Source organism: Balearica regulorum, chromosome 6 (genome assembly GCF_011004875.1).
Source record: "Balearica regulorum gibbericeps isolate bBalReg1 chromosome 6, bBalReg1.pri, whole genome shotgun sequence".
In the NCBI taxonomy this organism is placed as follows: domain Eukaryota; kingdom Metazoa; phylum Chordata; class Aves; order Gruiformes; family Gruidae; genus Balearica; species Balearica regulorum.
This window is the reverse complement of record NC_046189.1, coordinates 21337027-21357832: the sequence shown is the minus strand read 5'-3', so window position 1 is coordinate 21357832 and position 20806 is coordinate 21337027. Positions and strand designations below refer to the sequence as shown.

General features: G+C 38.8%; 1 protein-coding gene across 4 annotated transcripts; it reads right to left on the bottom strand.

Annotated features, from left to right (window-relative positions):
• Positions 1-447: 447 nt before the first annotated feature.
• Positions 448-20785, bottom strand: FASTKD1 (FAST kinase domains 1). Of its 4 annotated transcripts, none has more exons than XM_075756702.1 (18): positions 20649-20785; positions 18789-18961; positions 18079-18171; positions 16116-16210; positions 14061-14559; positions 13624-13692; positions 12547-12672; positions 10970-11368; positions 9645-9755; positions 8410-8541; positions 6906-7392; positions 6023-6137; positions 5239-5367; positions 4351-4482; positions 3209-3322; positions 2799-2940; positions 1632-1746; positions 448-623 (listed from the first exon to the last, which is right to left on the bottom strand). In XM_075756702.1, exons 5-18 carry the CDS (start codon positions 14393-14395, stop codon positions 534-536), a joined length of 2496 nt encoding a protein of 831 aa, XP_075612817.1. In that variant the 5' UTR covers positions 14396-14559; positions 16116-16210; positions 18079-18171; positions 18789-18961; positions 20649-20785; the 3' UTR covers positions 448-533. The 4 variants fall into 4 exon arrangements, with proteins under 4 accessions (XP_075612817.1, XP_075612818.1, XP_075612816.1 ...); XM_075756703.1 differs by lacking the exon at positions 18079-18171 and adding an exon at positions 19788-19891 and having other exon boundaries at positions 20649-20783; XM_075756701.1 differs by lacking the exon at positions 18079-18171.
• Between the last annotated feature and the right edge of the window lie 21 nt (positions 20786-20806).

Below are 20806 nucleotides of genomic sequence, written 5' to 3'. Positions count from 1 at the left end.
GTTCTGGAAGATGGAAACAGAATGGCTGTAATAGCAGTCCTATTCTTAGTAAATCTGCATTTCAGTTTCTTGGTTTCCCAATACAGATACAGTTTGATCCCTGTTGCTCATGCTGTCACGTGCTGGAGGACAGACATAGTTTCCAGTAGATCTGCAGCCTCCTCCCTCAGAGACAAGTATTTCCAACTTTTTCTTTGGACAGTTTTATATCTGGCTAAGCCTCTGTGCTTTATTTAGCAAATAAAAATGTAATTTTACAGCAAAACTGTCACAGACATGTACTTTAAGAATAGCTTCTGGATAATGGGGGATTTTAAGCATTCTTATCACATCTTCATGGTCCATTGTGACCTGCCTTTTGCAATCCCTAACAAATTGAGGATTAAATCTCTTGCTCCCTGATGCCCCATGGCAAGCCTTGGCCCAGCTGACTCACGGATAAAGAGATTTTTGAAAGTAAGTATTCCAGTATACCAGTTTAATGGTATATTAAGTGTTTGTATAAAAAAATACTTTTGACTACATGTCTGGCATCACTGTATTCCATATAGATGCTTTCTCAGATATTCTAGCTGTTCACCTTTTGTTGACAAAACCATGGAATTCCATTCAAAGTGAGGAATCTGTAGAACAGAATCATACAAACTGAGTGTTAACATTTTCTGGTATAAGCCACTTACCATCTTACAGCAAAGAAAAGGCTCTCTGATACCTGTTTTTCTCCACTTGAAGATACTTTATCACCTGTGTCCTTCTAAAAGCTAGGCTTATTCTAGTACTAAAAAGATTAATTTCTCAATGTGAGATTCTTCTTCATATAAGTACTGACAGTTTGCTTCCAAAAAGCCGCATAGTTGCAGAGATGTAAAGCAGATGCCCACGCAATACAGGCTATGACAACTCCATTACACCATCTCCCACCTTTTGAAACCCAAATAGAAAAATCCCAGGTCACTATAGTTTGTAATGTTAATGTATCAAACTGGAATTGTGTAGCAGTAGCATAACATTTACTGTCAGGGCAACATAAGACAGGATGTTTATCCTGTTAAAAAAAAAAAAAACCAACCAAGCTTAAAGAGGGATGCCAACTAAAATTAGGGTGGGTGAGTAATGATACATACAGGAGAATCTGCATTCATGAGTTTCCATTACCCAAATGTTTCTATGCTGGTGGCTGTGAATTATCTCTGGCCACTGCCTTCCCTGTCACAGCACTACCACTGCAGCAGACAGCATCCACATCCCATCCTGCAGCTGCCGTAACTGTCTATCACTCAAGGAGGGTACACTCAGTCTTTTTCTAGCATAGGAATCTGTGGCGCATTGAACTGAAACTCTCATTTCACTTTTTCTCCTTCACTTAGGCTACGTTGAGATTGCTAGTTTGCATGCAGTAAGGTTTGCATGCACTTGAGTTTTGCTGCAGCCACTTTCAGAGAAGGTGCAAGTTCTATGAAGTCCTTACACCATCTTGAGAACAGCTTGGAATTTCCCCCCTAAATACAAAAACTGCTCTCAGCCAGTAGGTGCTTTAAATTATTAAACTATCTTTAAACCTGCTGCAGGGAAAATGTATCTGCACTATCGATGCAACTCAGAAAGGACACAAAATGTTGCTGACTGCTCACCTGAACTACCCGGTACCCCAGCATTTCCAGGTGTCGTTTTTTCACTGCAAATTCTCCTTTCAGGTGTCGTAGATTTTTGCTAAAAGCTTTTGAATCAAGAAATTCCAAAGCAATTCTGCAAACAACAAGAATGTGTATTTACTTTCAGGTTCTGCCTGAATAGCAGGAAGTGGTATTTCTAGTTCAGTATTGACAGCTGTACCAAGACTATCACTAGATAAACCTGACAATTCATAGAAAAAGAAAATTAAACAACTCCCTGAAACTAATCAAAACTTCTTCCTCATATTTCATCTATAGATACTTGATCTTTACAGCATTTCCTCCTGGCATCAATTTTGGTTCTAATGGCAAAACGAGCTAGCCAACATTTTCAAGGCTTACATTTGAAGAGGTCAGAGGAAAACAACATTCCAATCTCATCAAACGCATTTCAAGAATGTCCTCTCTGTCCTAGTGTACTGGGTCTGGCTGGGATGCAGTTACTTGTCTCCACAGTAGCCCGTCTGGTGGTACATTTTAGATCAGTGACCAAAACAGTGTTGATAACACACCAATATTTTGGCTATTTGCTGAAGAGTGCTTGCACAGCATCAAGGCCTTCTCTGTTTCTCACTCTACACCCACAGCGTATAGGCTGGCGTTCGCAAGAAGTTGAGAGGGGACACAGCTGGAACCTCAACTGGCCAAAGTGATATTCCACACCATATAGCATCATGCTCAGCAATAAAACAGGGAGTTTTTCCAAAGTAGTCATTGCTCCAGCATCAGGTCTGCCGGTGGGAAGTGATTGCATTTGCATCAATTGTTTTCTTTTTCCTTTTTGTTTCTTTTTTTTTTTTTTCCTTCTTTCTTCTCTTCACTTCTTAAACTGTCTTAATTGCAACCCAGGAGGTTTTTTCTTTACTTTTGCCCTCCAGATTCTCTCCTCCATCACACTGCATGGGAGCGAGCTAGCGACTGAGTGGGAGCTTAGTTGCCAGCAAGGGTCAACCCACCACATGTAGGAAGGCTAAACTTCATAAAGCTTTGGAAAAAGGAACAGAAAAATAAATAGCCTAGGAGTTGCAATAACCATTTAGGACATAAGCATCAAAAACCTGGTCTAAACTCAATCTAAACTTGAAAGCTTGGAAGAACTAATATGCAAGAATTCGATGTACTAACCTCTGAGCTCCTGGTGGCAGAGCCTTTCTCCCTTCATCCTTCACGTCATGTCTCAAGTGTATTCCCTCCATACCATTTGAAGGTATATTCTGAGCCATATAGGAAAGAGGCTTTTTATTTTCATCCAGAATGCACTCAAAATCTGTGAGAAAATACAACAAACCTGTTTACTGACAAAAAAGTGAAAAAATTTGATCTGTACAGTGTTTACTTCTAGAAAAAACTAAGTGATAATCATAATTAGAGATACTGAACATCATTTATATTATGCAGAACATTTTAGAAACTGTATTTTATACAACAATTTCTTCTTTGCGGTCTCTTGTGGCCACATGCCCGGGGGCTTCCTAATCTTGGTGACAGTGATATCAGAGGTCTCCATAACAATCCTTAGAGGATTAACTTCTCACCTATTTCATAGTAGTATGGTGTGAGAACAGATATTCTTGCATAATGGCTCCCTCCTAAGATCTCTGTCAGCATTCTGTGAACATGCTGTCGCAGTGGATTTATTCGGCTACTGCCTACAAAGACAAAATAAAGAATTCATACATCAAAAATTTCACAGCCGAAGCTTCAAAAAGAGCACTGTGTCACACTGCATTTTTGACAGCCAGCCTACAGAATTAAAGCTTTTCCACGGATCCCTGGTGTTATTCCATCACTCAGAGACCACATGATCATCTTTTGGGTAGAAAATGGCAGGTGCCCATTAAGTATGAATTTCAAATCCAGACTTTCCATCCCAGGATTTTTCCCATTCACATACTATGAACACTTTAGTGTCAGGTTCCACCTGCTGGATTTTATTTGCTTTTAATCATTCTTAAGAGAGTTAACTATTTACTTACTTTGCATCTACTACAGGCACACTCCACTATCTGTCACTTCTCTGTCTGTTGCAGATTGTGTAATACCTTGCTCCATTAAACATCTTCAGTCTCAGAGATAAAGCAGCTGAGTTCAATGGCTAGCAAAGCAGATCTCCCCCATGAGAATTAGTGGAGGAGATACTGAGTTTGCATCAGCTGGATTTTCTGAACTGATCAATATTCTGAAAGATCTCAGCTGCTACACTTGGCCACTAGCCTACTCCTCCATCTCTTATCCTTGATGGATTTTGATCCTTCTAAGGAAGACGGCAACAGTGAGTTCGAAAGGAGGCAGCAAAAATGCTGACCTTGAAAAATTTAAGTCAAATGTTCAGACTTGCAAGTGAAGCACGGATCAAAGTGACCCATCTCCTCCAGTAAACAATCCTAATGCTCCTCTTCCTGCTTCTCTGTCCTCCATGCCATATAGACTGTTTCTGTGTATTTAAATTTTATTTCTTTTGTAGAAATATCCCTTCTCTATTCCCACGGGGTAAACTGCTTTACTATCTGTCACATTTTTTAAGAACACATCCTCAGCAGATAGTGGGGTGCACCTTTCTGAGCTTCTACTGTGTGCTAGTGTCAATGTGACAGTTTTAGAAGAAGCATCTAGCAGACTGTTGCAAATAGACTGTAACTAGTAACAAGGGCAGCTTTTCCTCTCCTAAATTACTTACTGTTGCAAAAGACATGTTGGCAGTAGCGCTCATGAAACCAAGGGATGTGAAACTCCGGGCATTCCAGACAGACTGCTCTGTTCAATTTCATGAGGCGCGAGCGGACCCTCTGCTTTAGAGTATCAGGCAGGACTGAGTTAAACAAAATAAAAAGGTGTGAACTCAAATATGAAAAATCTAACATGTTGAACTAAACGGCTACCTCTGAATTTTTTACTAGAGATGCAAATATCTGTATACTATGGCATTTATAATATTCATGCTGCAGAATCTTAGAAAAGGTTCTCAAAATCCCTGAGGAAAAAATGAAATGTAACAGTTTTGCTCAATATTAAGAACAACAGACAGAAGAAAGCAGTGATTTAAACTCCCTTGTATCATTTATCTTTTAATAAAGTGGTTGAAGGCAAAATGGCAACAGTACGTTGATAGTGAACAACATACAGGTAGAGAGGAAGGCAACAGTCAAAAAAACAGTCTCTGATTTAGAGAGAAGAGACTGGTGGGACTCATTTTTTGCAGACAAGAATCCCACATTATTGCTTGACCTTTGTGACTATTTCTAGTAATAACTACCACACTCAGGTGATTTTTTTCCCAATAAAATTGAAAAATTATTAAATACTGAGTGCAGTACGTTGACTATAAAATTTGTTTTAACCAAGCTTCTCTCATCTGCAATACAAGTTTTTAGTTTTAAAATAAAACACAAATTTTTGTTCATTCCTTCCCTTTTAGCACTCAAATAATGACTAGATTATATAGAGGGGTCTTTCCAGAAAACAGAATCGTTTAAAGAGTAATTCTACTTCTCATATCATATATAGGTCCACAATTCCATTTTATGCCAAATGCTACATAATCAAACTCAGAGAGCTAGATACTTACCTTCAAGTTGAGCATCCAATTTGCTTAGGAAAGAAATGTTAAATATCCTCATTATCAGAACTGGAGGAAAATACCCAGCCACTGCCAAAACATGACCAAGCAGCACCAAGTGGTGTGTTTCAAAACAACCTGTAAAAACCAAACAGAAATCCATTTTAACACATGACATAAAGTTGAAAAGATTTGCAATGCTCTCCTGGCCTCCCAAATCGTCCAAGTTTCTCTCTTAAAGTACTGAATGAACACACAGGCAGATCAAGGACTACCTCTGCTAATTGCACCAAGACATAAGGTGACAGGTCTTTGCAGGAGGAAACTAGTTAGTCTTAAAAAAAGGTAACTCCACAATATTTCAGCAGGCAGCAAATTGTCACAGTTCTGTGAGGCTGTATTATCAATTAAAAAAAAAATAACAGAAAGTCTTTATGCATTTCCTCTACAACTTAGCCATTTCTTTGTGATGAATCACAAAATGTATCCTGTCCCCAAATGATGATTCCTTGTGGAACACCACAATTCTAGCCATTAACAACACACCAAATTAATCAGAATTTTCACTTGTTTTTTACTACACTCAAGATACCTTGCTAGTCCCTTATTAACAGTAATTTTAAAGGGTGAAACGAAGCTAGGAAACCTAACAGAAGCATACATTGAGTCTTTGTCGTGGTCTAACCCCAGTAGGCAGAGTATTAGTAGTAACATACTGACACACTTTTTTCTTTGCTTAAAAAAATGCTACTCAGTTATTTGGTGTCGGAACATCTTTGTCTAATGCACTTACTCAAGTTAGAAATAAGGTGTTGGATACAAGTCTCAAAGAACTCTTCATTGGCAGGAGGGTCATAATTCAGAGCAGAGAAAAGGAAGAGAATAAAATAGATTTCAAAGGGGTGAATCTGGAAAAAAAAGACATTCTAAATTAAGTCACTGTAAAATATCATAATACTGCTTTACAATAAAAAAGGGGTTTATAATTCATTCAGAATTGGGAGATCTAAGGCTTGATGAGCCATTTTCTAAATTTTTTGGTCAACTTTTCCTGGAGAAAAATACTAAAAAAAAAGAAATATGCAGAAATCATTAAAATTGCAGCTATGGCTAAAACTTAAAATCTATTTCATGTAGATCTGTATACTTAGACTTTAAGAAGCTTTTAAAAAGGTTTCCCATTAAATGCTCTTAAAGAAACTAAACTATCATGCAATAAAAATCAAAGATCTATATAAACACCAGGCTGAAAAGGAGAAAAAAATTAGCAGGAAAACACAGTAATTTTGACTAAAAAGGCTATTGGGCAAAATCCACACAAGAATGAGTAATGTAAAAATATACATTGTGTGATGTGACTATTTCTGAAGAGGTTAAAAAAAATATTTAAGATGATCAAATGTAAAGCTGAATGCAAAGGATTATGGTTGACTTAACACCAACTGAACGAACAATAAAATAAGACAGGAAAATTAAAGAGAAGTAAGTGCAAAATAATATACATGGAAGCCAAACACCTTTGAGTGAGCATAGAAAAAGATGAACTCCAAATGAGGTACGATGAAGAAAACTCTTAGAAAACACTGTGTGGATTGTGCTCTGAAACACATTAACTACTAACCTGTCCTTTCTTACTGAATAAGTTACACAGTAGATAGAAAGAAAAACTGTAATACCTTGTCTATATTTTCAACAGTCACAGAAGCTATTCTGTCAAGTAATAAAGGACAACAGTAGCTTGTTTTTATGAGAAAAAGAGACAACTGTAATACATTTGCCAATGTTATTTGGTCTATCAAGTGTTGACACGTGGCCATAGTTTCCTCACTGAGGACTTCTTCAAACCACTCTCCATTCACATGTGTAAGCTCTTCCAACAGAAGATTTAAGTTGTTGGCTTTCTGAAGCCTCTGAAATCCACAGTCATTTAGTTTTTGCAGAAGCTTTACACATAGCTCAGAACTGGTTTGCCAGTGCAGCCGGTCATAATGATTCCATTTGACAAGAGCTGTAGCAATGCAATTCAAGTGATGGAGTCTGCATTGAGGCAGAACTGCTGCTGCTTTGTTTATAATGGTCTCCTCCACTTGGAAGGAGGGAAGCATGGCCAGAACACGAATTACTGCAGCAGTATCAGCAGGTATGACACTAGATTTTAAAAATCTGGAAGACAGAGAGAAATAAAACCAGACCATCAGTACTTACCAAGTGCAAATGTTAAAAAAAAAAAAAACAAACAAAAAAACCCCAAATAAATTACATGCATGAAAATTCTATTTTAAAAGTCAAAAGCTGCACATCAAATGTAAAATAAGTGTAATATTAATGACATGGTAGAAATTCACACAGTTAGTGACTACCATCTTTTTCCTTTGAGATTAACTTCTTCCTTCTAATTTATTCAAAATTCAAAAAGGGAAGAAGACAGGGAGCATCTCAGTCAGCTGGTGAGGCTTGAAGTGTTACTGATAAACACAGAAGTCCTTAAGTAAGGGCAGAAGTTCCACCTTTGTTAATGGAGTCTGGGGGTTTCTGGGCCTGGATAATTTCTGTGATTTCTGTCCTGGGAAGCACCAGGTTCTGAGGTGCCCAAGGAATATGAAAGCATCATCCACAAAAAACATGTACAGCCAGGGCACTGCATTGCAGGCTGAGCAATGGAAGGAACAGTGGCAGAGCTCTTCTTCCGTGATTCCAGAAACGGTTTCCCTTTCTATGTTGCAACTGTACAAACCTGAGAACTAAATAGACAGTTCTTCAATCAAAAGAAGAGTCTTCTCCTTCACACTTTCACTTGTCCCAACCATAGCATTCTTAATGTATATTTTTCATTACTTGTTCCTCCAAACATCAAAGATGAGATTAATACCTACCCTTCCTATAAAGTACTGATCCAAATTTTCTGTTCAATGTCATTATATTGCAGTGGCCAAGGGATGAGAGGCAAAACCCCCTATTTTTAAAAGATATCTATTAGCAGATACCATTGGGTCTACAGTCAAGACAATATCCACTTCCTCTGATTTACATGTTTAATAGAATCAAATACTTTTAACAGTTCGTTACTTCTTCATATTTTATGGAAACACAATAATTTAACATCTTAGCTTGTTATTTAAAATATTAAGTAGACAACTGTTTAATACTTAAATAGCTACATTTCCAAGAATACACACTTACCCAATTAGTAACATTTTTAGTTTGGCAAACAGCTCCAGATTGTGGCAACGCAACACCACCAAGTACTGCGTTAACTTTACCAACTGTAATACATGATAGCTATCCAAGTGTTTGTGCAGAACAGAAGCCATTCTGAATACAAAGAGAAAAAGATGACATGGTGTTATGCTAAACCAGAAGATACTGCAAAACACAGCATCCCACATGAAGAAGGGGTGTCCCGTGGAGCACAGTATCTAGGTGGAGGGTTGCACACATGTGCACTCCACCCCAGTTTTGATGGTGTTCCACTAAGAGCAGCCTTTCTCCACTTTGTGAATTGCAAAATTAAAGCCCTCTAATAATTTCTGTTGCAGATTTTACAATCAGTCCAATTTAGAGTGGACCAAGAATGGGATAAACTAGAACAGCATCACCAGCTTCAGCACCACTGTACTCATATAATAGTGGTTACTACAGCTATGTTGGTCTAAAGGTGCAAGAGGGGGTAATTTGTAGGAAAAGACAATACCTTAAGACCTTCTAAAGACAGTGAGATTCAAGGAGAAAAAGCATGAATTCACCTGGTCTTCCCTTTAATGCCACTCTGCTCCACAGTACCACTTGTCCTTTTTCTTCCAAGGATCTATTTGGTTCATACAACTGCATTCAATCCACAGTTATCACTCACAACCTGCATTTAACTCTGCTGCATCTGTGACATAGCTGATGCTACATCTTCTGTGCCCAAAACCTCAACTGCTTTTCCCTTTGTTGTACAAAAGATATTACCTCTCCCTAAAAACAACGGTCATTTTACACAAGACTTAATAGTTCAAAGTAGGGCACAATAACTTTTGAAGAAATAATTCGTATCAGTAACAGGATCTCCTATAAAGGACACATTCTCTCCAACTTAGTATATTCTCATTTGTGTCACCAGTTTATAGTCATTGTTAGAGGTTAAGTTTACTCAGGTAGGATCACATATTTGTAAATAAGACAAAAATTCTATTACTTTAACTTGGTAGGGTTGAAATGCCCTTCTATGAAACTCCTAAATTACCTCAATTACTTCTGGGTCAAGCTGTGACATTCTAAAATCTGTAATAGCTAATTAGATACAGTGTATATGTATTCATGTGCAAGTGACACACTTTCCAATCCCAACTTACTGCATACTACATAGTTTTCCATACTAAATGGAAGTAGTTTACCTACAGAATACAACTTCTTAATAGTACCAAAAAAATTACTTTTTGAGTAAATGAGAATTTCTGCATTTCATTTTCTGCATTGTCTTCAGTATTACCAATACTTGATGACTGCTAAATTCTTCTGCCATGCAGGCTGCAGTTTCTAGCAACCTAAAGAGGAAAAGAAAAGATATATTTTCCAAAGAAAAACAGCTGAAAATCTCCAGCAAACATTGCAGCCATTTTCTTTGTCTAGGAGGAAAAGAACCAACAGACTACTTCAGGAAATACAAGAAAACAAATTTCCCCAAACTAGAGACCTTTGTTCTGTGGACCCTTCTTCTAAACAGTTGATCTGTATGGCACAGAGATGTGCGTTAGATCAGTACATATTGCTCTGACACTAGAAAACACTGAGTCCAACACTTCTGATTGTAAACAAGAAGTAGGGAAGGCACTCTAAGACACTAAACAATTCACCATCAATCAACAAGCTACAGATAACAGAATCAAACATGAGTTGAACTGGTTCTGGGGCAAATAAAGCCAATCACTTTTTCTGCCTCACACTGATTTTTAGCAAAATAATTTTTTAAAAAAATCTAGAAAAATCTTTTGGAACTAAGTCAGCCATTGCAAAACACAGGCTTGCAGTATATCCAGATCTCTGAATGGAGGCAAATGTTCATAAAGAAAAGTCTGAAAATATGACTAATTGTAATTAATACAGCAAATTCTGCCTAAAACTGCAAACTTTGAGAGACCCATGACTAATACCTCCCCCAAACAGGATTTTGTAGCACAAGAAAAACAGGCAGAGAAGAATCTGCCACACAATACTATGCTCTAATTGCTAAATAAATGCTAAAGTGTTCCCTGGTGATGACCTTTCATATAGAATAGGATGTACAGCAAACTGGGATAGGACAAGACTCGGGCTGTTTCAGCTACTGCCAGTCTTCAAAAGGAAAAAGCAGTACTTACCACTGCATGTATTTCTCAGGAGAAAGAAAGTTTTTTACTACCATCCACTGTGAAAGAAAGCTGTAGTGTAAGAGACAGAGCTACTAGATGCCCTTGCCTAACAGCATTCACATCCCCTTGATTACTGGATCCAGCTTTCTAGCAGCATTCACATCCCCTTGATTACTGGATCCAGCTTTCTAGCAGCATTCACATCCCCTTGATTACTGGATCCAGCTTTCTACGCAACTGTTTTAAGACATACTGCTATGACAGTGTTTCCATAATGAAATAACACATTGCTACAAAGTTACAGCTAGGAAACCTAATGCTCAGAAATTCCTCCACTAGCAGTACATTTTTAATTTCTGTGTAAGACTATGTATATCTCATAAATAAGACAAAATTCTTAATAAACTTACCTGTTTCTTACCTTGGATCCTGCCATAGGCCCAAGAGTAAAAAATAATTTTGCAAAGGTTTCAGGATCATAATAATCGTCCATAGTTTCAGACAGCAGCTGTTTAGCAACGAAGCGGAATTCAGCATTGTCAAACCCCAGCTGCTCGTACAGTCCAAAAATAAGACTAATACTGTGTATATCAAGACGGGAGGCGCTTTTAAGGAAAATCTTGTTGCATTTATCTACCAATGGATGATGTCTCAGTTTAACATTTTGAAGAAACTGTAGTATTCTTTTGGCATAGTTGAAGTGGACTTCATCCTTTTCTTCCAAGAGCTGTTCTGCCTTCTGTAGTAATCGATCTCGAAAACTCTCTGAGATAACATCAGATATGCTGATCATCAAAACTGACAAAATCCTAAAAAATTCAACATATTTTACACTTAAATATTGAACATGATAAGTAATAAATTTTAGATTTCTTAAATAAACTATCCAAAGAAAGGAACATTAGCCAGGGTGTTGCTGACTTCTGCATAAAAAGGAATTTTTAAATCTAATGCAGAAAAAACAGACGAGCAAAAAACATTTCTCCTACTAAAGTAAAAATTCTGCTTTCAGTGACTTTCTAAAACGATGGGGATTTTTCAACCATCCCTTACAAAACTGTATGCGATGAAAGCGGTTGCCTAAGGCAAGACCCTGACTTGCCTGATTCAAATTTGCAAAAAGATCTTTAATGTTCAATGGAAACTAAAGAAACCCAAACAACTCTCAAGTGACAGAATGAGGAGAAGAGTCATTGTCACTCCTAAAGAAAGAATCCCTTCCTAAGGGAATAAAACTTACAACCACAGGGAGAGTCAGTTCTGTAAAGAAATGCAGTCCCATTCAATGAGTTTCATAAGCAGGATCCTCACATCTGCAAAAATACATGTTGGGACTGCTGGTGCTGTTTAAAGCAGGAAAAAGGAAGACCAGCCTTTGCTATAATGGCCCAGGGGGAACAAAGGCAAGAAAAAGAAGCTTGAACTTCTTTGACTAGGGCCAGGTTTTAAGTAATTTTAATACTAGGGTAATGCACTAGGCATGCTGGCAAGAGAACTGAATAATTTAACTTGACAAAAAACCAAAAAGCTCTGCAGATAAATAAAAATAGCATTGCTTTAAGACTCCTTATCGCTATTCACAATAGTAAACTAAATCCATGTCATAGTAGAGAAACTATCAATCTCAAGGAAGAAAAACATCTTCTGGTGAGTCAATGGCCTTTAAATTCTCAAAAAAACTCCATGTAAAATTTAGAATCAGGATAAAGCAGTATCTGCTGGTTTTCCACTGTAAGTAGAACATTAGTTTTAATTAAATGTTTAAATTGGTTATAAAGAAATTCTTCGCAACATCATTGGGAAAAAGCATTTACTAAGCAAATCTGTCAGTGAAAATCAATGCACTAAAACAAATCGCCTCTTTCCCACAAACCCCAAACTGAAGAAAAGCAACCTCCAGTTGAGAAAAAAGGGAAAGCATTCAGCAAAGGCAGCCCAGTAATTGTGACATATTGCTTCTACTACTCAACTTCATTCTGATACTTACTTTATATCCTGTATAGAATCCAGTTTCATGTCCACAATATGAGCTATTTTGCCAATTACAGGACTGCAATGTCCGTGTTTCTTGTATAAACACAGTGCAAATTTAGACAGAGCTGGCAGATTAAGCCTGTCAAGACATCAAAGACAGACAGAGTATTTACCTTTTATTTCTAGTGAATAACTAAAGACAAAAATCTACTTCAACAATCATATAAAAGACAAGGTTATATTCAAATTACAAAACAAGGAAACAAAATATCTAAGCATTTCCTATTTGGTCACCTTAGTGATACACCTTTAACTTAGCCAAAACACCTAGGTATTTTACATTAAAGCATATTGTGCATATGGAGCTCTACAAAAATCAGGAGTTCTTCATTTAACCAGATCAGCATAAGAAATCTATGAAGATTACATTCTCAAGCAAGGATGTGAAATAGCTAAAATGAATATGAGGGATTTATTACCTGAATGTCATTTTGTTCAAGCTACACTGAATTTATTTAATTGTCAAGATGCCCCAGGTGTTAAACTGGGACAGGCAATTCTGTGATGCTGGTGCCAAGACTGACACTAGCTTCTGCCATTAACCTGAGATTAAGGAATGACAATTATAATATTAAAAAAAAAAAAAAAAATCAAACCCCAACAAAAAAAACAACAAAAAAGCACAAAGAGAAAATGTTGATGTTCTAATACAAAAGGTTTTTACTAGAATTGAGATGAGCACATTCATCTAACAACCATTTAAGAGTTGGACAGCAAGCTCTAAGATAAAACTGTAAATATTAAAACCTGCAATTTACTTCAAGCACATAAACAGATGATATATTTCAAACTCTTAAGTGTTGGTCCCTGTTATTGCAGTATCTGAATCTCTTGACCATTTGTCTACCAGAGTCCATCAAAACCTCCATATGTATAAAAATAATTTCCAAAACCTTCAAAAATACAATTGTCATTTAAAATACTCAGATAATGTTTAAAACCTCTCATACTGTTTGAGAACTCTGTGTAGCCTTACATGATCATGCTTGCAACTTATACGTTTCACAAAGCACAGCAGTACAGTACTTGCCTTTCTAATCTTTTCCATGCTTCTGTAACAAGCACTTCTGCTAGAGAATCATGGTCTTCAACATTGAGCCTTCAGAAGAAAGACATAATAGTCTGAAGTTTGCTTCAAAAGTTATGAAGAAATAAGACATATGTCCTTTCATTACTTACCATATTTTACTTTTCTATCACTCCCTCCATTCAAACAGATTACAAACATTTGCGCATTAATAATCATAAGTCCATTTACTGGAGGTCCAAAACACATCAGTTCTGCCTGCATCTCAAAAACTGAGACACAGGACATTAAGTTGTCTATGTCACACAGTCAGAGTATGGAAGCTGGGACTCTTAAGAAGCCCAATCTCCTCTTAGGATGGCTTTGCAGTCAAAATTCCATCTCTTTTTATTACCAAATACAAAATGTATAGATGTGGAACTCAACATAATGCTGCTTACCTCAGAATACTATATAAAGTGTCAACTATAGCCTCATCTTCCATGTGTTCCACCTTGTTTTCTGCTAAAATGCAAAGAGTGAGAAACTGGGAGTGATTTCTTATATAGTCACCAGTCCGTAAGAGAAGCGGCCTCTTCTTTTGCAATTGCCACAGCATGTTCAATGCAACTCCCACATGTTTTTCAGAAAGCTTGGCCTTGTTCCTTCCAACAAGGCTGAATACTTCATCTTCATGGGTGCAGCTATTTATCTGGCTCAAAAGCAGATCACTACTCAGAGTCCGTGCTTGGTAGTGTCTCAGCGTAAACAAGCAAACTTGCCTCAAACAAAGCATTTTGCTATGCCTACCAGCTATCTTTAAAGTGTTTAGAAAGATTTTTCTTTCACTTTTCACAGTAAACCACGTTGTTACAAAGAACAAACTCAAGTATTTGAAAAACAGATCATTTTTCCTTCATCCTGTATGGTCACTGTATTAAGAATTGAATTCTGAGGTACCTGTAATGAGATAGAATTAAAGCAGTTAAGTACAGTCATAACTCCTAGCTAAAAATCAATGTCTCTACCTCTTAATGTTCTGCATAAGGTAAGCTTGAGAAGCATCTACAGCCCAGCTTGGATTCTTCTCAGAGAAGCTACCAAAAATGAACACAGACACGCTCACAAGCACTAAGAAAAGTTAGTCCACTTGCTAAGTTTTCAAATTTAGAAACCTGCCTTTAACTCACATGTGCTATCATGCTACTACTGAGAAGGCAAAACTGAGCTTTTTAAACGTAGGCACTGCATGACTAAGTCAAGTGAGGCTTGCTCTCACTAGGCCACCTATGATCCCAAACTGGGGTCTGGGAACTGCAGCAAATACAACTTGTGCTGGGTTTGGCTGGGATAGAGTTAATTATTTTCTTCATAGTAGCTAGTATGGGGCTGTGCTTTGAATTTGTGCTGAAAAGAGTGTTGATGATACAAGGATGTTTTTGTTACTGCTGAGCAGTGCTTACACAAGAGTCAAGGCCTTTTCTGCTTCTCTCACCACCCCACCAGCGACTAAGCTGAGGATGCACAAGGAGTTGGGAGGGGACACAGCCAGGACAGCTGACCCCAACTGACCAAAGGGATATTCCATACCATACGATGCCATGCTCAGCATATAAAGCTGGGGGAAGGAGGAGGAAAGGGTGGGACATTCAGAGTGATGGTGTTTGTCTTCCCAAGTAACCGTTAAGTGTGATGGAGCCCTGCTTTCCTAGAGATGGCTGAACACCTGCCTGCCAATGGGAAGTGGGGAATGAGTTCCTTGTTTTGCTTTGCTTGCGTGCATGGCTTTTGCTTTACCTATTAAACTGTCTTTATCTCATCCCACGAGTTTTCTCACTTTTATTCTTCCGATTCTCTTCCCTGATGCCATTGGGGGGGTGTGAGTGAGTGAGCAGCTGTGTGGTGCTTAGTTGCTGGCTGGGGTTAAACCACGACACAACTACTGGTAGTAAAAGGAAGTGAGATGACAAGAGCTCCTGAGCTGGCATCACTGGATTCCTCTGGGTCTGTATGTGCATCCATCCCACAGCGATATCTATTGTACCCTCTCTATGAGCCTCTCTCAGTTTCCTTTCCACTCTGCTTCCTTTAGTATGTGGTCTATCTCCTGTAAACACATGAGGATTTTGTTATATGGCTTCTACTCAGGAAGGCTGACCACCTTTGTAATATAGGATATTGATCAGTCACAATGCATCAGCTGAAATCACCCACTGCACAAAAGAAAAGCAACCTAATTCCCCGAATTATAATAAAAGCTACAGACTTATCTATTGAAATTTGCTAAGTATTTATTTGTTTTCTTAATATATCCCCAATTTGTACACAGTGCTAACAACTATGTATTCTACAACCTACAAAATTGGTTCCAAGCTGCAGAACACAAACCACTGGTAGTAAATGTTGTGGTACACCAAAAAACACTCATCAAATTCCCTTAACTCAGAGATCATGGAAAAATCTAGAAGTCTTCCTTTAGGAGATATAATCAGTAACAACAAAAATTATCAACATACCACACATTCAGCAAACTTGAATGCTCTTCAACTGTAGGCATGATTCCATCAATGTAACATTATCAAGGAGATGGCAGCAGCACGCACTAGGTCTACTGAGAAAGAAAAAAACTTATTTGAGCAATGTAAGGTACCAAAATCATTCCACAAAATTTGATACAGCTGGATTTCTTTTTGTTGTCCACACTATCAGCCTCAGAGAATAAAAAGTCATGTGACATATTGTACTACGTTGCTGTGGCTGGCACTGGGACAGATACACGGAAAGCTAAAATGAAGTCGTTTTAATTTATGATCTGTTATAATATGAAATGTTTGTTTCCCTATGCAAAATGAAAGCCTACAAAAATAAAGGGTACAATTTTTCCAGATATTATGTATTAAGTACCTTTTATAACAACAATTTGTCCCTTTTCAGATATTGCTTTTATTGCTTCTATTTGTTCCATATGATAGTTGTCTTTACAAAGAATTTATTCCACTTTATCACTGAGAAAAGTTGTGTGATATTATTTATTCCATGTAATCTCCACAGAAAGTATTTTTGGCTTTTCCGTCTTAGTACGCAGCCATACACTTTCAGAAATAGCTGGAACTTCTTATGGGTTTTTATAATATGTATTAAATAAGCTAAAATACAGATCAAAGGTTGGTCAAGTCATTGTTAAATCACAAGTAATCTTCTACAAAATCTCAAGTACTAAATTAGCCACATTTACCAGACCATTTGAATTTTTTTTTTACCCCATGGATTTTCCTGTTAATTAAAAATACTTTTTCCATTCCCTTTTGCCATGTAGATGGAGCAAATCAGATACAGTGACAATAATCAAAAGCAGAAGTGATTGACTGTTCCACCAACAGCTTCTAAGCAGAAGCCACAACACAGTTACCAGTTATTGAACTATACAAGCTACCTAGTTTAAAGAGAGAAAAAAGTATTCCCCCTCTAATGATGTGATAGTAAGGTACAGCTTGAAAACCTTTTTGCATGACCATGTCCGGAGTCCTAGCTGCAAACGAACAGGATTTTTTTCTTAATTCTGTTTTAGAGAACTAAGACAGCATCAGACAAATACCTTTAAGAGAATACTGATGTATTTAAACTTGATTTTAAGATTTCATGTACTGTATCATAGAACATCAAGTGAAGGTTTTTTATTAGTGTATTTTTGCCTTGCATAGTGTTCCTCTATTTTCATATGTCCATCCAAAGGAAAAAAATAGTTACAGTATCAATTCACATTTACTTCCCACAGTACTGGCAAGCTAAGTGCCAGAAGACAGGATGAAGTAGATACCTGATGAGAATATAAAAACTTCACACTCAAATAATTTCCTTGTAAACCCAGGTAACACATCCTTTCCCCTTCTCATGCTGGAGTGGACATTGCATCCCCTGCCCTAATGACTGGGAACCAGGATCTCTATCTAAAACTGCCTAAGGGAATTTTCTAAATATTTCTCTTTCTGGAAGGTATTTAGCAGATGCAAGTGATTTACCACAAATTTGTATGCAATTAAAAGTTGTAATTAACTCTATTAACTTATAAAAAGGAAATCAATAGGGAAAGTTGGATGTTTTGAAACTTACAAGTACATAGATTAAAAATAGAAAAATTGTATCTACTTTAAGAACTATTTCTAAGGTATTCTGCTTATCATGCAAAATACACACTAAAAGGACAAGAAATTCTTTAAAATAATTTCCTACCAGCTGAAACCCAATAAGCATTTTCAACGCTGTATTACAAACTACCCAACAAGCCAGAAAGTGTGGACACCTTGCCATTCTCTAAGTATAAAAAGTATTAAATATTTAAGTATCTAAGTGTTAAGAGAGATGCTTGTGCAGTACAGGGTGTTTTTCACCCGTCTGCCAGAGCCACCTCAGTTTCCGTGAGCCGTGCCGTGGACAGTACAACGTCCCTGGGTACCAGTGGCGGCCTACCTCCTCTCCTGCCTTTGCCCCGCTGGGGCCGCTCCGTGCCGCACTGCTGCCGGGTCACCGGCGGAAAGCCAGCCTGCTCCCACCTGCGGGTCCCCTTCTCCGTTCCTACGGGAGATTTTGACCCAAAGGCGGGGGAAGGGGCTATGCCGCCACACAGGCCTCAAGGCGGCGGGCGGTTAGGGGGCGGCCAGGGCCCCGCTGCCGCCCACCCGCACGCAACCTGAGGCTCGTTTACCGCCACCGCCCGGCTCTCCCTCGGCCACCTTGAGCCTAATGGTGGCTGCGCGAACCGCGTACGCTCTGGAGGGAAAACAGCACTGCCATGCCCAGCGGGAGGAAGCTCCGGGCCACCCCGGAACCGCCTTGCTCCGCCGCGGCCCAGCCTGCCTTCCCTCCCCCCTCCCCGCGGGAGGAGTCCTGAGTCGCAGCCCCGGCCCGCCAAGCCGCACCGGCAGCAGCCGCAGCCCGCCTTCTTCTCCCGCCTGGCGGAGGAACGGCGGCGGTCCCGGCCCAGCTGCCGGCAGGCGAAGGCCGCGCTCCCGGCTTTCGTTCCCGCGTGTGCGCTTGCGGGGCTGCTAGCGCTGACTTAGCGAGGGCTATTGAAACAGCAAGTCCGGCACCCAGCTAGGTTAAATAAGGAAACAAAGGGAGCAATCTTGTCTGCGCAACTTTTAAGACCTCCCTGCACCCGCAGAACGCCATCTGAGAAGTCCTTAGCTTACTTTTTCACAAGACCCGGCATTCAAGCCACGGCTGGATACTGCTCACTCAAAACAAGCTGGTGGTTGGTTTAGCCTCAGTTCTCTATGTGTCTCTGCGCTGTTAGTTACTGCGGATATGCCCCAAGGCAGAACATTTCCCATCAGCTGAGATGGACAAGTCCAGCCAGTTAGACCTTCCAAAGGAAATAAAATAATACAAAAGTTCCAAGGTCATCTTGATTATTGAAGTCATACTAATAAAATCCACATTTATATAATGCATTCTGAGGGAATGAGGAGGGGGGAAAAAAAAAATCTTCCCTGCCTAGAAAAATCACAAAGGGACTAAAGTTCAGGAAGGGTGAAGTTCAAGAGTTTGGCTTTGCTGAAAGGAATTAACATTACTTTATTTTATATGGCATTTCTTTTATGCTTTGCAAAAAAAAAAAAAGGTTAAAAATGTATGCATGCTGGAACACAAATTAACAACATAAGTTGCAACATGTATGTTGCTTATGTTGTATACATACAGCTCCAGGTTATCTTTCTGGACCTTTTCTCACCACCATTGATAATAACGACATTTAGATAGAATGATAACAATTTCAGATTGTTCTAAAATTCCATTTAAAATCACAACCAGGACTATTACCGTGACCAACTTCTTACTGAATTGACTAGCTGTTTTGAAGCTGTCTATTAAAGGGTTTTTTTTTTTTTTTCTGTTGTTGATCATATGTATACCTCACATATTGGATGCTGATGAATATGGAACTCACTCAAATTAATAAAGTAGCCCCTAATTTATTTATTATAGTTCTGTAGTGTGTTGGAAAAACAGCATGTAAAATTTTTAACTGGATTTGTAACAAATTTTCTAACTGTAAAATTTGTAACTGGAACAGCTCCTGTACCCTTCTGCTAGCAAATCCAGATCGCCTTAGTTTCAGTCTATACAGGCAAGCAAGTAACAGAGTGACATCCAAACCCTGTCAGGTGATCTCAAAGGGTGGCACTTACCTTTTCAAGAATCTCAGGCCTTGTGCAAACTCATGTAAGAACTCCAAGGCATATGATCTCCCACTTTAGAGGAAAACTATTAGATGCTCATATGAAGGGGACTTCTCCAAATTGTAGGGATTTTTCATTTACAAGATTCGGAACTTTTTAATTTTCACTTGTCAAGTACATTTGGATTAAATCAATTAATAATGCCTAAAATGAATTAAAAATGCTACATAAAATTACCTTAAATTTTAAGTTGGACCCATAGGGGAAGAAAACAAGATTTATCAAAGCATGTTGTGCTGAAGCCAGTGTTGATTTATTGAACAAAGTCCAGCCACCAGATTCTTCAGGATTTCAGAACTCACAGGGGTCAACCTCTCAATTTTTAATTTTTTCCCCAGAAATTCAGGAGAATTTTTTTCTGCTTTCAACAGACTTTTCAACTGCCAGTTGCAGGACTTCCATCCATACATTGCCTCCTTTATTTATGATTACTAACCCCAACACGCACTGGTCTGAATTAAAATCCTTCAAAGGAGGGTTACACATCTGTGTAAGTCTTACTTGATTTTGAAGGTGCTCACAGCTTTATGCATTGTCATAAACTTTCATGTCATTTTTAAGATAAATACAAGTTAACTTCGAATGGCAATACAGACATATGGGAGATGATTATCGGGAACTTTTTTTGCCTACAGTTGGTCTAAATTCCCATTTTAGTTCTTTAGAACGACGTTTGCCAGGTACTGCCGAAGTAACCTTAAACCCTTCCAGACGTTTCATTTACCGATTTTTCGGACTCTTCACTGAGCCACCATCAGTGTCCCGCCAGCAGTATCCCCAGACACGTCTGATCCGGAAGCACACGTGTACCTGCAGACGAAAGGCAGAGGCAGATCCCCCACGGTGTCCGACGCAGCCACCGGCGCCTTCCCGCCCTACGCGCAGCCTCGCCTGAGGCGGCGGGGCGCGGCGGCTGAGGCCGGCTGCAGGGCGGCAGCCGCCCCGACAGGCCGGGCGGCGGGAGGGGG